The sequence below is a fragment of the Juglans regia genome, chromosome 5 (genome assembly GCF_001411555.2).
Source record: "Juglans regia cultivar Chandler chromosome 5, Walnut 2.0, whole genome shotgun sequence".
NCBI classification, from domain to species: Eukaryota; Viridiplantae; Streptophyta; class Magnoliopsida; order Fagales; family Juglandaceae; genus Juglans; species Juglans regia.
Genome location: NC_049905.1, coordinates 2,708,442 through 2,723,225, shown reverse-complemented (window position 1 = coordinate 2,723,225; position 14,784 = coordinate 2,708,442). Strand labels below are relative to the sequence as shown.

Below are 14,784 nucleotides of genomic sequence, written 5' to 3'. Positions count from 1 at the left end.
GATATTTTCAAAACCCCAAAAAGGCGTCTCATTATCTCGTGTCGTCAGATTCAGTTTCGAAAACCATGCCAGCAGAAATTGTTCCCATCGAATTACTATGATGCCCCTCCATTTAAGCACTCATGGGGCCATGTACAAGAACACTAGGCGACCAATCTTTTATGCAATCCGTGCAAGTTAATAAAATTAATTAAGACCGATTATTTAATTCATAATAATATATTATATATATATTTTAATTTATAATTTATAAAGAGAAAAATTTTTACATTCACAGTATTAGAATAATATTTATGAAAATAATATAAAGTTTAAAATTAAATAATAAGAATCATAGTCTTATTTTAAAATTAGAAAGAGAAGATAAGGATAACGTTGGAAATACGCGTAAAAATTATGAAAACACTCTGACCCAATTTACCTTTTCTCTGTCTCGTTGGTCCCTGCGAAAGAAAATACGAGATGGAAATAGAGAGCCACGCGCTTACGAGAAAGTGTGCTATTGTTTTTCCAGGGAAGTAAATTTTCGTGCTTGGTTTCGATACACAAACACTTTTAATTTATTTCATTATTTTAATTATTTTATATAAAATATAATAAAATTTTTAATTTTTTTAAATATTACAAAATAATATCATTTCATCTCATTATCTAAACGAGTCCTAAGACTTCATTCACTATCACAAAACTTTTTATCTTATCTCATCCAATCTTATTTAATTATTATAATTTTTTCAAATTTTTACATAAAATAAAATAAATAATTTATCTTTTTAAAATCTTAAAATAAAAATAATATTAAAAAAATATATTTTAATAATATTTTATTTAACTTTTATCTTATCTTAATTTATTTTATTTTATTTCATCTCATCTATAAAAAGAAATTATTAAAAATAATAAGGTTAAGTAAATTAGACTCTACCTGTTGAAAAAAAAAAGAAAGTAAATTGGACTCTAACTTAGAACATAACATTTTTTTTCATGAATCTTGAATTTAATTAATTTTTTTAAAAATGAGCGTTATCATTCATTTGCTTGCTAATAAATAATCATGTATACAAGTAAATTTCACTGTAAAGTGGAAAAAAAAAATTTCTATTTATAGTTCTTAAATAAAAATTATATATACAAGTTTTTTATTAAATAAAAAAATATTATTTTAAGAGAGATTTTTTATAATTTTAGAGATAAAATTATTTAGTCTTATATTACAATCTTTAAATAAGAATGGTACGTAATCTTCTAAAAAAAATCACGGTAAAAAGTATAAAATATTACTTTTTTTTTTATTTTTGAAATGGAGTCACTTTTTAACAAAGATTGTAGCCTTGTCAATATCATTACCCTTACCTAATACCTTCGTCACAAAACGTTTGAAGTTTATGTGTTACAGTGAGTGTTAATTACTTTGGAGGCTGTGCATGAGCGTGTGGGGATGGAGAGACTGAAAGAGACCCTACAAGGTAGATAACTACGTCTACAGACAAAAGCCACATAAAAAAAATAAAATAAAAGCCTTATAAATGAGAGAAAGAGAGAGAGCGAGCTTTAGCACTTTTTATATGTTGCACGCATCCATATAGCAGAAAACACAAGGAAGACAGAGTCGTCCAAAGAGAGGAGAAAGAAATCCCCACCAAATTAGTGTTGTTTTTATTTTATTTTTTATAAACCACGGGACAAGTAGAAGGAGAGAACATGATGCAAAAAAAGGGTTGGTGCTGAATCATAAAAATTTAGAGCCCAAACACATTAGCATAGAAGAAGAATTGCAGCAGTTGAGTTGGGTGTGTGTGTGTGTGGTGAAATGGGTTTCTGGAGCTCTCTGCAGACTTGTAACATGTGTCTTTAATTTTGTGTCAGAGTTTCAACCCTCCAAAGTCTGATTTTGTTTCTTAAATTTACTGTTCCTCTCCCTCCCATCTCTTGTTTGCAAATTCTGGACCAACCCCATAGTACTTCTGGTTTTTTTGGCTTTGAGAAAGTCTTTGTTTGGGGGTTCTCGTCTTCAATAAACTGGAGGGTTTTGGGGTCTTGAGGGTGTGGAGATTGTTGTTCTTGTACTTGTTCACTATTTTAGATGAAGGCCATGCCCTTACCCTTTGACGATTTTCAAGGGAAAGGGGTGTTAGGTTTCTCAACTACTGCATCTTCCGATTTTTCCCAGCATCATCATCGTCATCATCAACAATCACAAAAGTGGCACACCAACAAAGAAAATTGCTATGTGGGCACTGAGCCTACCTCTGTTCTTGACACTAGAAGAAGCCCCAGCCCTCCTACTTCAACTTCAACCCTGTCTTCCTCTCTCGGCAACGGCGGCAGCGGCTCCACTGACACCAACACCAACACCAACACAACCGGCGTGGCGGCAGCGGCAGCAGCAGCCTCCGAAAACCCGTCCCAAACCGGCTTAGAAATCGGGGAAAAATGTGGGCTGGGAATGGAGGATTGGGAGGGCGTGTTGTCTGAGTCCTCACCAGGCCAAGAACAGTCCATTCTCAGAATGATTATGGGGGATATTGAAGATCCGTCTGTTGGACTCAACAAGCTCTTGCAGGGTGGGAGTATTGGCTCCCATCAAGACCTTGAATTCAACGCTGGCTTCGGCATCATAGATCAAGCTACTGGCTTTGGTTTTGAACCCATTTCCACGGCCAATTCCGTGGCCAGCATTGACCCTTCTTTACCTATACATTCTTCGGATTTTCCCTTCGGCAATGCAAGGCTTGGTTCGATTTCAGTTCCTAGTCCGAATCCGAGCCCTTTGTTCTCTACCCCAACAAGTAATGCTTTACCGGTTTCGCTTCCTCCAGGCGTGTTCCTTCAACAACAGTTGCAAGCAATTGAAGCTGTGGATGAAAAACCGCAGATTTTCAATCCCCAGGTGGTAATAAACCAGAATCAAGCTCAGTACGCTCAAAACCAGGCTTTGTTTATGCCTTTGACTTATGCCAATTTGCAAGAACATCACCTACTCTCGCCTCCGCCGGCGAAAAGGCTCAATTCTGGGACTATTGGGGCAAATTATCAGGTCCCAAAGGTGCCGTTTTCCGATTCTGGGCAAGAGCTATTTCTTCGGGGACAACAGCAGCAGCAAGGTCACATGCTTTCCCAGCACAGTATCCAACAAAGGCCAATGATGGTGGCGGCGAAGCAGAAGATGGTGAACAATGAATTTGTGAACCACCAGCAGCAGCTTCTTCATCAGGAGATAGTTGACCAGCTAGTCAAGGCAGCAGAGCTGATCGAAACGGGTAACCCGGCACTCGCGCAAGGGATATTGGCGCGGCTCAATCACCAGCTCTCTCCAATCGGTAAGCCTTTCCAAAGGGCTGCTTTCTATTTCATGGAGGCCCTGCAACTGCTCCTTCACATGAACACAACTGGTAATTCTTTCACTATGTCGCCACCACCACCCATTAGTCTCATTTTCAAGATTGGTGCTTACAAATCGTTCTCCGAGATCTCCCCTGTGCTTCAGTTTGCCAATTTTACCTGTAACCAAGCTCTTCTTGAGGCCTTGGAAGGCTGTGATAGAATTCACGTTGTCGATTTTGATATTGGGTTTGGTGGCCAGTGGGCTTCTTTTATGCAAGAGCTCGCCTTGAGAAATGGCGGTTCTCCGGGTCTTAAAATCACTGCATTTTCATCCCCATCCACACACGATGAACTCGAGCTCGGTTTCACTCAAGAAAATCTGAAGCATTTTGCCAGTGAAATTAATATTGCGTTCGAGTTCGAAATTTTGAGCCTTGATTCGTTGAACTCCGGTTCCTGGCCATTGTCCCTTCGGGTCTCGGAGACTGAGGCAATTGCGGTAAATCTGCCAATTGCTTCCTTTTCGAATTACCCATCATCCCTTCCTTCAGTCCTCCGCTTTGTAAAGCAGCTCTCGCCCAAAATCATGGTTTCCTTGGATAGAGGCTGCGATCGAACAGATGTTCCATTGCCCCACCACATTGTTCATGCCATTCAATCTTATTCCAGCCTGCTCGAATCGCTCGATGCAATCAATGTGAACCATGATACCTTGCAGAAGATAGAGAGGCATTTACTTCAACCGGGCATTGAGAAAATTGTGCTGGGTCGTCACCGTTCTCCTGAAAGAACACCACCTTGGAAAAATCTATTTTTGTCATCCGGTTTCTCCCCATTGACATTCAGTAACTTCACCGAGTCCCAAGCTGAGTATCTGGTGCAGAGGATTCCAGCTCGCGGATTCCATGTTGAGAAGAAACAGGCTTCTCTTGTTCTCTGCTGGCAGCGAAAGGAGCTTATCTCAGCATCTGCTTGGAAGTGCTGAGAGGATCAGTACTCAGTAGCATTTTGAAAAGTGGTTCTGCAATTTAATTTTCACTGCTAAGGTGCTTCATAACTTACTGTTTTAGTTAATCCTTTTTTTTTTTTTCAAATCACCTCGACTGTGGTTCTCTTATGCTAATCTATGCGCTTTTAGGCCTATTGTTCCCGAACAAGAAACCAAATATTCTAGTAATTGGATGGTTGCTCATGTTTAGTCTAAGGTGGTATTGCTGTAATGGTGTTTTTCATGTCTAAGGTGGTGGTGATTGTTTGTTGTACACTCAGACAACTATGCAACACAAATTATGAGGAAAAAAGAATTTAACCCTGCTGGTATAAGTCCTCTATGGTGCATACAAGTATTGACTTCTCTATCTTAGACTCCATTCACTGGGATTAATTATGAAATGCTCCATTTGATTTGTGACCTTCAATCCTCCAGCTTGACCAAAACTTCAACTTCAAAGAATTTCTCTGAATTCCAGGGAACCTGTCAGTAAATCAAATAACTGGCCCCTTAGGATAAGTTGCAGCATGATTATCAATGTGGACTTTCATCTCTCCATGAGCCAATGCCTCTTGCATTCCACTCATTTTGGTTAGGAATTTGGTTTAGTTCTAGCCACCAAAAATCTCCTGTATGGAGAAGATCTCGACTTTATTTCTATGCCATGTTTGATTGAGTGCTTGCTTGCTTGCTTTTAATCCCTCTTGTCTGCTTTACCATTTCCAATGGAACTTTTGGTGTTCCAATCAGTGGGAACAAGTCTAAAGCAGACACAAATCTTTAGCTGGATTTGAGTCCCTTTGAGGGCCAACTTATTTCCTTTTACATATGGGTTTTGTCTCAATTTGCGGCTATTTTATTAAAATCCTTAACAGCAGTGTGCAGATGAGGTTATTCTTTTTTTCAATAGAAAAATACTTTAGCCACAAATGGATTATACAAAAGTAATGCTACAAACTGATATGGTTTCATGTGGTTCGTCAGATTGTAAAGTTACTTTTATTGTAAAATAGATATAACGGATCACATGAAACTACGTCAGTTTGTGAGATTATTTTTATATATTCTCTTTGCGGCTATAGTAATCCTCTTTTCAATAAGATATGAATTTGCGTACCAAATACTTAATTTAATTTGTTTATGCACATTGAAACCCACAACCTATCCTACCCATTTGATCGAGTTTGTTCAAAGAATTATGGCATAAATAAGTAGAAACTTATGCAGATCCATCATGTTCATAGATTTATGGTATTGAAGATCTCAAGAGTCAGGATGTTTGCCTAAATTCCTTCTAATACTTACACCCACAAAAATCCATCAATGCTTGTAATATGATGTGCCTAATGTCAATAATGGTGTGTACCATACATGATTAAATTAATTATGTGCTTTATTATATTGCTGTATATTGTTGACTTTGCAAATTATATATATATATATATATATATATACACTTTGGTGTGTATTTTTTAATTGTTCCAGTAATGAAATCACATGGGTCAAGTACTATTGGACGGCCAAATGATTAGTTTAAACTCTATTTTTTATTTATTTTTTAAGCAACTTGAAAGCTCTTTCTTCATTTAAATATGATTTTTGCTAACATAATATGTATCAGATTATTATTATTTTTTACTTTTTGATATAAAAAGTAAAGGGCAAGAGACCATAACATATTATGAATGGTAGGTGAAAGTGTATAATTTTTTTTTTAAATGTGCATTTTTAATGAAAAAATGATCACTAAAAACCTGTAATCTAATTCAGGATAATTATAATTTTTTAGGGCACCACTTGCTATGTTTTTAATTCAACCTCCCTCTTCTCTTCAAGCTAATAAGGGCACCCAAAACTCTATAAGAGAAAGGTACAATCGGACTCCCTCTCCAAATAAAGTATTATTTCCTAGTAGATGTTGTAATTTACCCATAATTATCATATATATTTCTAATCATTTATTGTGTTTATGTCGTAACAAAAAATAATAATAATAATAAATTATGAAACTTCATTATATTTATAAAAAATGTTTAAATGCGGTTATTATTTTTACTTTATTACGTGGTATCACGTGGTTTATTAAAATATATATATATATATAAACATAAAATTGAGAAAATTTAAGATTTCAATCTTTTTGAATATGTTTCTTACTTATTTTTTATCATTTAAGCAAAGTAAATGATATAACTCTAGCAATAATCTTTAGATTAATTTATATTTTAAATAAGATAAATAATTTATACAAATTTTAAATAGATAAACATTATATAAGTTTTTATAAAAAAGTGAATTGTACCTTAAAAAAGTAAAAAAGAAATAGTACGACTCGTTTTTTTATAATAAAAAATAATATTTATAATTATAAAATACATAAACATAACATACTATTTAAAAAAATATATACCAACATAAAAATATTAATTTATTAATAATAAACTTTATTTTTTTCAAAGAAAAAATGCAGGCTTCCACAGTCTAATAAAATACTTTGACAAATTGAATGGGACGATTGTGATGTCTCTAATGTGTCGCATTTTGGTTGGGGGACAGTAAGATAGAAAGTGACCTATAACCTGTCAACCTTTCAGCAACTTGGGAGTGGGACCCATACCAAAAGAAGTGAATGGTCACCATCTTTACGTCATGCCACGTGTACGGACGGTGCACAGCAAGATATATGGATGCGTGTACACCCAGGATAGAATCCAAAGATCTACGGTCCCAGATCGGAAAAGTTCGATGTGGGCCCTACCACTGTCGGATCAAACGTGGGACACAACCCCTAGTGAATATTGCCTCTATTGACTTCATCCAGGGCTCCTCATCGACCGATCGATGCCTTTTTAAAACAACCACCGTGCGATCGAGTTTTTATTTTGTTGTTTTTGGAAATTACATTTTTCTCGGATACTTAATGGACGAAAATGTTTTTTTGGTTACATAAGTCATACCTTATTATATTATTTATAATCTTGACGTGCAAAATGTCAAAATATATTTTATAAAAGAAAAATTATTTACAACAGCTTATTATTTACATCAGCCTCAACACAATTAATATATTGAGTAAAAAAAATAAAAAAAATTGAAACCATAGTGTGTGGAAAGTGTAGGCTGATATATAGCCGGCCTCTTTATAAAAATAAATTTATACTCTTGACGATGATAATATTAAAATAAATTTATAAATTAGTATGACTTCATGTGATATGTCAAATTTACTCTATAATAAAAATAATTTTACAATCTGACATATCACTTTAAATTACGTCAAATTCTAAGTTTATTTTTATAAAATCTCTTTGAAACTAAACATTTCTCTTTCAAAGAGGCATGCACACGCTCTCTTGAGTCGAGATTCCTCTTGATCAAGACATGATCCTAACGAAAATACTATTTTGATCATAATACCTCAATCCAAACACGACCTTAATACCTCAATTTTATTTAAGGAATTGTTATATATTCGATGATTTTGGTCGAAGCATAAATGTTAATTATTTCACTTATAGTAAAATTACTTGATATATATATATAAGCTGATGGACTAAGTTTTGCTTCTATTAATAATTTAATGGGGACTTAGATAATAAGATTAATCATATTTATCCGATTAATGCATCAAGAATTTTGACAAGTCTAGACTGTCTGGTTTAATTAGATAGAATAATACTACTCTTACCAATGAATTTTACTAAGAATAAATCTTCTTCACACACGAAGCCCCAGCACACCTAATGTGCTGGGGTGAAAAAAAATAAAAAATAAATAAATTTATGAAGGGTGTGCTGCGGCATCCGGCTGATGCGCAGCACAGTCCTTTTACTAATAGTTTTTACCGCTCTATTTTTTTTATTTTTTTATTATTATTTTTTACTTAATAATTAAATAAATATTTTTTAATAATATTTTAAATTTTTTAATTTTTTAAAAATATTTAAATATATTAAAAAAATACATAAAAAAAAATAAAAATCACAAAATTATTAACGCTACCTCCCAGAGGTAGCTGAGAGCGGTGGCCTAGTGCCGCTCAATTAGATAATCTTAGAACCAAGCATTTAATGGGTTTCTGTTGTGTACACGTAATAACTTCAAGTCAGAATTCTTGATGCATGTGTTACGTACGTACCTTGGCACATTCAATGCAATTTTGAAATAATACTCCTTACAATATCGACATAATCTCTCTGTCTCTGGCAATTCAAATTAATTTTATGATCTTAAGCCCATTGCTATATATGTCAGAAAAAATAATATCACATATGTATATATATATATATATGTATAGCCATGGCATTGCAGGGTTCATGAATGCCTCAAAATAGCGTCAGAATGTATGTAATTGTTTGGATCGAGCTTATACAGATATTAATCAACGACTGATCATATATATCAATATTAATTGTTTGTGTTTGGTCTGAATAAACTTAAATTATTGAGAGTGTTTATATATAATCCTCGATCGTTGTACGATTAATTAGGAATTAATCATATGTTTTTGGGTCATAAGATCAACTTTAAGCAACAATGGAGACCACGTACAATAATAAGTACTACTTGGCTATATATATATATATATATATATATATATATATATATTATAGGGTTTTAACCAATTGTCTTTTGATTTTGGACCATTTGGGAGAGGAAAGCTGCATGGGAGAGTAGTACATCATGAGCAGCAAATGACAAGAAAGGTGACTTTCCTTTTTATCATTCTCCAATACCCAAAACCTCGATCTGGTATGGACCTCATGCGCCATTTGTATGTTAACTTTGGTCACCTCAGTACCTAGTTGAAAGCAGATTCCGAGAGAGAGAGAGAGAGAGCATGCACCATCCAAGCATCTTATAGAAAAAAAAGCGTCACGCTTTTTTCAAGCTCCAATATGCAATCACCTTTCGTTGGAAGATATATATATATATATATATATATATATATATATATACGTGATGACAAACAACTAATTTTCATTAAGGAAGGAATTATTGAGGAAAGCACTTTTGTATTGCAGAAGCCTCTCCTAGATGTGAGGGGCCGGCCGGGATATCTATAATTCAGTTATTATGAAGATCAAAGATCATATGCTAAAGATGATCACTAAATTAAGCCATTAATTTATTTGGCAGCTTTTGTCCTCTATCTATATATCTATATATCTATATATCTATCTTCAAAGTTCATAATAACTGTTTTCCATTTATTGATATCAATCAATCAAACAGCTGCTCGAATCTTCAGATGATGATCAGGTGGATCACTAAAAATAAAACCTTTGTTTTCATAAACCATTAGTTTCACTTTCAGTCCATTAAAAGCTGCCACCTACCTACCAACTTGTATGTAAAATCTTCTAAAGCTTACAAAAAGCATATATACAAAACAAATGGGAATATATATATCGGGATTATATATATATATGTCCGACCCCATGTTAATTATATAATTAATATGAATCACTTCATCTTCAGGTCGGATTAGACTTAGGTTGCGTTTGAATGTTGAGTTGAGTTTAATTGAATTAAATTCTTTATGAATAGTAATGAGTTGAGTTATGAAGGGAGTTATGTGGAGTCATCTAAACTGAATTTAAAATGTGTTTAGATGTTAAGATAAATTTGATACTTTTTATAAGAAATTAAAAAAATTTGTGGGTTCCACATAAATATATTTTAAATTGAAAAATATTGTAGGTCTCACATGTAAGAATGTTTTGAGTTGGCCGGATGAGTTAAGTAATTTGAGAGTTAGATGTTTGGATGTTAAACTTAGTTTAAAGTTAGACTGAACTCAACTGAGCTCAACTGAGTTTGGGAATCAAACGCAGCTGTGTCAAATTAGTGTAATTATGATATTCCACTCCTCATCAGGATCATAATGGACCTAACCATTCAAGTTTTTATTCGATTTTTTTCTTTATATATAATTATATATAATCATTAATTGATTCCATATACACGTCAGTAGTAGTCATAAGCTAATCGAGTTTTATAATTTTGATCTTTCCTTAGCCACCTTGGGGCTAATTATTATATGTTTTTAAAACATCCCAAAATCTTCTAATTATGTCGGTGCTTTTTATTTATTTATTTATAATTTACATCGAATCTTCATGGTGCAATATGACATAACCGGCCAATAATTAAACTAATTTATAAATTAGCAATACATATATGAATAAGCAGTAGGGAACAAGTTGCTCATGATAATTCATGTGGCACAAATTACCATCATGATTTAATTTGTCTGAACTATTGAAGAACATGATACGTACAAGATAAATAAAACATGTTACAATATATATAATTAGAAATATTAATTGAGAAATGATATAAGTTGTAGTCGTGAGTATGCAAGCGCCGTACAATCACTTAAAAAAAATAAATAAATGTAGGATCTACATGAAAAAATAATAATTGTTTAATAGTAGACATCACTCTTATTCAAAATGACTGTACAATGCTTACGTACTTTACAACTGCGTATAACATTTTTCATATTAATTACTATATTATAGGTCGAAGTTTAAAAGCAAATCACAGTAGTACTGATGATGGGCGGCTAAAGCCAAAAACCCATCTAGTGATCAAGGGAAATATTGGCAAAGGATTGAAGGAAAGTAATAAAAAGAAAATTAGCTAGCCAAAAGGTGGTGCATGTGAGGTGGAAAATGGTGTGGGGACGAGAAATTAAGATAGAGATGCATGGTTGTGCGTGAGGGAGAAAAGAAAGCTAGCTAGGGCTTTATGATGAACAGACAATCTTTTGGCCCCCCCTCCCTCTCTAAACTTTTTGAGATGCTTGCGGAAACCATGCATATCTTCTCAACTCTTTCCTTAAGTTTCCTTCCATGCTGAATGCTTCTCCTTCTTCTTTATTTCAGTACTACCCGTTATAATATCTTTCTTTCTTTCTCTCTCAGTACTTTTCGTAGTCAGCTTGGAAACAACGCATTCTTTGCATCCCACACATTTTCTTTCGTACCAAAAACCAAAAAGTAAGCACTCATATGATTGCCAAAAGCCTCTTAAATGGTAGGCCAGCCCTCTGATAATTACATACGCATGACACACGCTCTCCCATTGGTCTCCTCTAGCTCGGCCTTCCTGATCTTCATGCTCACGACTCTCTCTCTCTCTCTCTCTCTCTCTCTCATATAATAGGCCAGTGGAGTAGTACTTTCGGCTCCACGTACAAGAGTTAATATAAGCATGGTTGAGTTATTGGCCACCTTCCAATATTCCAGGGTTGTATTTCTTCTTATCTCATCTCCTTCTATATTTATCTCTATTGTTTTTTTTTTTATTAATTTCTTTCTGTAATATGGAAACCCATAATCAATGCGAACCCAGCAGTACTCATCACTTCTCACGTCTCATTCGTACATTTATTTAAGAAAATATTTTATAATCACAAAGATAATACGTAAAAATAAAATTATAAATTAATGTGATTTGATATTATACGTCAAATTATAAAATTATTTTTATTATAAAATAGATCTAATGAATTTGATCATGATATCACATCAATTTATAAGTTTATTTTGTATAATCTTTTTGTGTCTATAACATTTTTTATTTTTTTAAACATTTCTTATTTATCCAATTATGTTCTTAATTTATAGACACATTTCTGTATGACGTTGCTTCCATTCAAGATTGCGGGAACGCCTCATATATATATTTAATATCAAATATATATATATATATATATATATATGTATGTATTTATGTAGAGGACATGCATGAAATATTTGTTCTTTGGCATATATGGGCAAATTTCATTGTTGACTTTCTCTCTCTCTCTAAAAAATTAATTTGTTCTTTTTTTCCTTACAAAATCTCTCTTTCAATGCATGCCACCGACAAATATATATATATATATATATATATATATATATATATATATATTACTGCTCAAGTAGTGCAGGAAATTTTTCTAGTAATAAACAAATATCTGAACTGTAAGAGAATTTTTCCCCACTTCACAAGTTCATTGGGCCTCGGCCTAATACTCAGCTTCATGCAGGGTTCAAGATTACCCATGAAGCAAGACGCTTGCAAGGAAAGTAATCAAGTGGCTGATGGAACGGACATGCCTGACATTGCTCGACCATATTCCGATTATGAAAACTTGTACAGGGCAGAACAGAAAATATGGAAAACCCTCGATCATCTGACATGGGAATATCGACGAACCACCAAAGATAAAGCAAGGTCAGGGAACCACGCCGCATTAATGAGGTCACTACCCAAACTACATGCTACATTGATGACGCCGTCACATAGCCATGTCTTATTAAAAGACTCTGACAAAAAGAACAGTATGAAGGGCACGGACTCCATAACGACAGGCACGATATGTCTCCTTCCCAGATCCGAGTATAAATAGCAACTTCCAGGTACGATAAACTCTCTCTGATTTCTAGACTCTCTCACTTATTTACAAACTTCTAAGATAATTTACTAATTTTGACATCGGAGACTCATCGGCCTTTAGGTCACCCTCTCCCAGTTGTCTTCTTCATTATTTTCATAGGCCCAAGTTCTGAAGACTTGAGTTAATACTGGAATCTAGCCTAAATGCATTATACGAAACACGATGTTAACTAGAAGTTAATTCAAACGAAAATTAATTAATTGTATCGATCTGATCCTCAAGATAAATAACAAAAAGAAGAAGAAAAAATGTCACTAGCTATATATAGCAAGCAAAAAGGATAGAAAAAATGATAATATTTGTTTCGGACAAAAACATATATGTTGGACATGCACGCTGCGTCATATGTGCGTGATATATTTAATATACATGCATGTTATACGTACACATGCACGTGTAAGGTCGAGAGATCAATAATTACTTGATCTAAACAAACAAGTCCTCGTTGCTCGTGTAATCAAATTAAGAAAAATCATGAGTTGTGCAGCTCCCATGCACCTTAATTTAAGCTAGCCATGTACGTACGTCGTCTTTGTGTGGTTGTTGCCTAGAGGAAATAATTGGGGACAGCTTTCATCAATTAATTATATATTTATAAGCTGAAGTGCTTAATAGCTTGCGGTACTAAGATAAGATCAACTTGACTTTCTAATTTCTTTTAATGTAGGTCACACATGAGCTCAAATTAAACAAGTTGACTACTGTAATGTTAACTCTTTTACCCAAGAAAACTATACCCTAAACATGATGGTTGTTGGGATTTTGAGGACCTTGTCCGAGTGGATCATCGAGTACCCTCGATCTCTGTATATCCTTCTGGAATATTAAGGTTCACACACACACACACACACACACACACACACATATATATATATATAAGAATCGATAAATATCACATATGCATGCACTTTGGATTAAAGGTTGTTTAGAGATTTTATGGGTCAACCATTGGAATTATTGGGAGTGGGATTAATAAATCGAACTAAAGAAATTAAAGAGGGAGAAAGAAAAATGATCTTTTAAAGTCAAAAGTATATTATATCATGGAGAGGTATAAGGGGGGCTCGGACCAATTGGCGGTGTAATGGTGTCATTATCATAACTACCAATATTATTACGACAAGATAGATAGAAGTATATATAATATTTTTGTTTAGGATTATCATGTTTTCATACTTCCAACTAATAATGAAGAAACATAATAATTGAAGTGCCACTTCCATTGCCGGGCCATGCACTTTTTATATATATATATATATATATGTATATATATGCTGGCACACTTGTAGGGGAGTACAGACAGACATGATCCTCGAAGGAATTAATAATACTGAGCAAAATTGTTGTCAAAGCTACATAGGACACAATTAATAAGGTCAGGATGTTTATTAACCTACTGGCCAGCAGGAATCACTTATTTTTCATGGTTGTATAATATAAATTCATCTCATTGACAATATAAAATATATATATATATATATTTAATCATTGTTCAATGGTTTTGGTTTGAGATATGGGCTCAAAAATTAAAAACTACTCCTGTTGGAACCATTCATAATATTGTATAGATGTTGAGAGTCCAAGTGCACTAAGAAATCATTGTTTGCATGGATCAATATTTGAAAAATGAATTTAGTACAGTGTACAAACCCAGCTGATGTTTCCTGTGTCCATTCAAGGCACCAGGGTATCCAAATCCGATTCTAACTTGGGCTAGCATGTGCAAACTGAAATATGATATTTACAATCGGAATACATGCAAACATCATTCATCTCTTTTGAAAAAAATAAGTAAATATGAGACTCATATAAAAAAATTAATTTTTTAATAATAGATCTCACTTTTTTTCAGAAAGAGTGTACAAAACTTACACACTCTAAGACTGTATCTAGAATTACTTATGCAAATTCCGATTCTGATACATCGTCAAAATATTTGACAGGTCCTCTAACTCATTACTCAAACGTAATCATGTAACTTTGTAATCATAAATTTTACTACAGCTATAGTCAATAT

At 33.6% G+C, this 14,784-nt stretch overlaps 1 protein-coding gene across 1 annotated transcript; it reads left to right on the top strand.

The window, feature by feature from the left end:
* The first annotated feature begins 1,564 nt into the window (after positions 1–1,564).
* Positions 1,565–4,647, top strand: LOC108990734 (scarecrow-like protein 27). The gene has a single exon (XM_018964800.2). The coding sequence runs from the start codon at positions 2,084–2,086 to the stop codon at positions 4,307–4,309; it is 2,226 nt and encodes a 741-aa protein (XP_018820345.1). The 5' UTR covers positions 1,565–2,083; the 3' UTR covers positions 4,310–4,647.
* Positions 4,648–14,784: the final 10,137 nt, after the last annotated feature.

Coding starts and splice junctions, on each gene's coding strand:
- LOC108990734 (XM_018964800.2), top strand. CDS start 2,084: ATGAAGGCCATGCCCTTACCCTTTGACGATTTTCAAGGGAAAGGGGTG.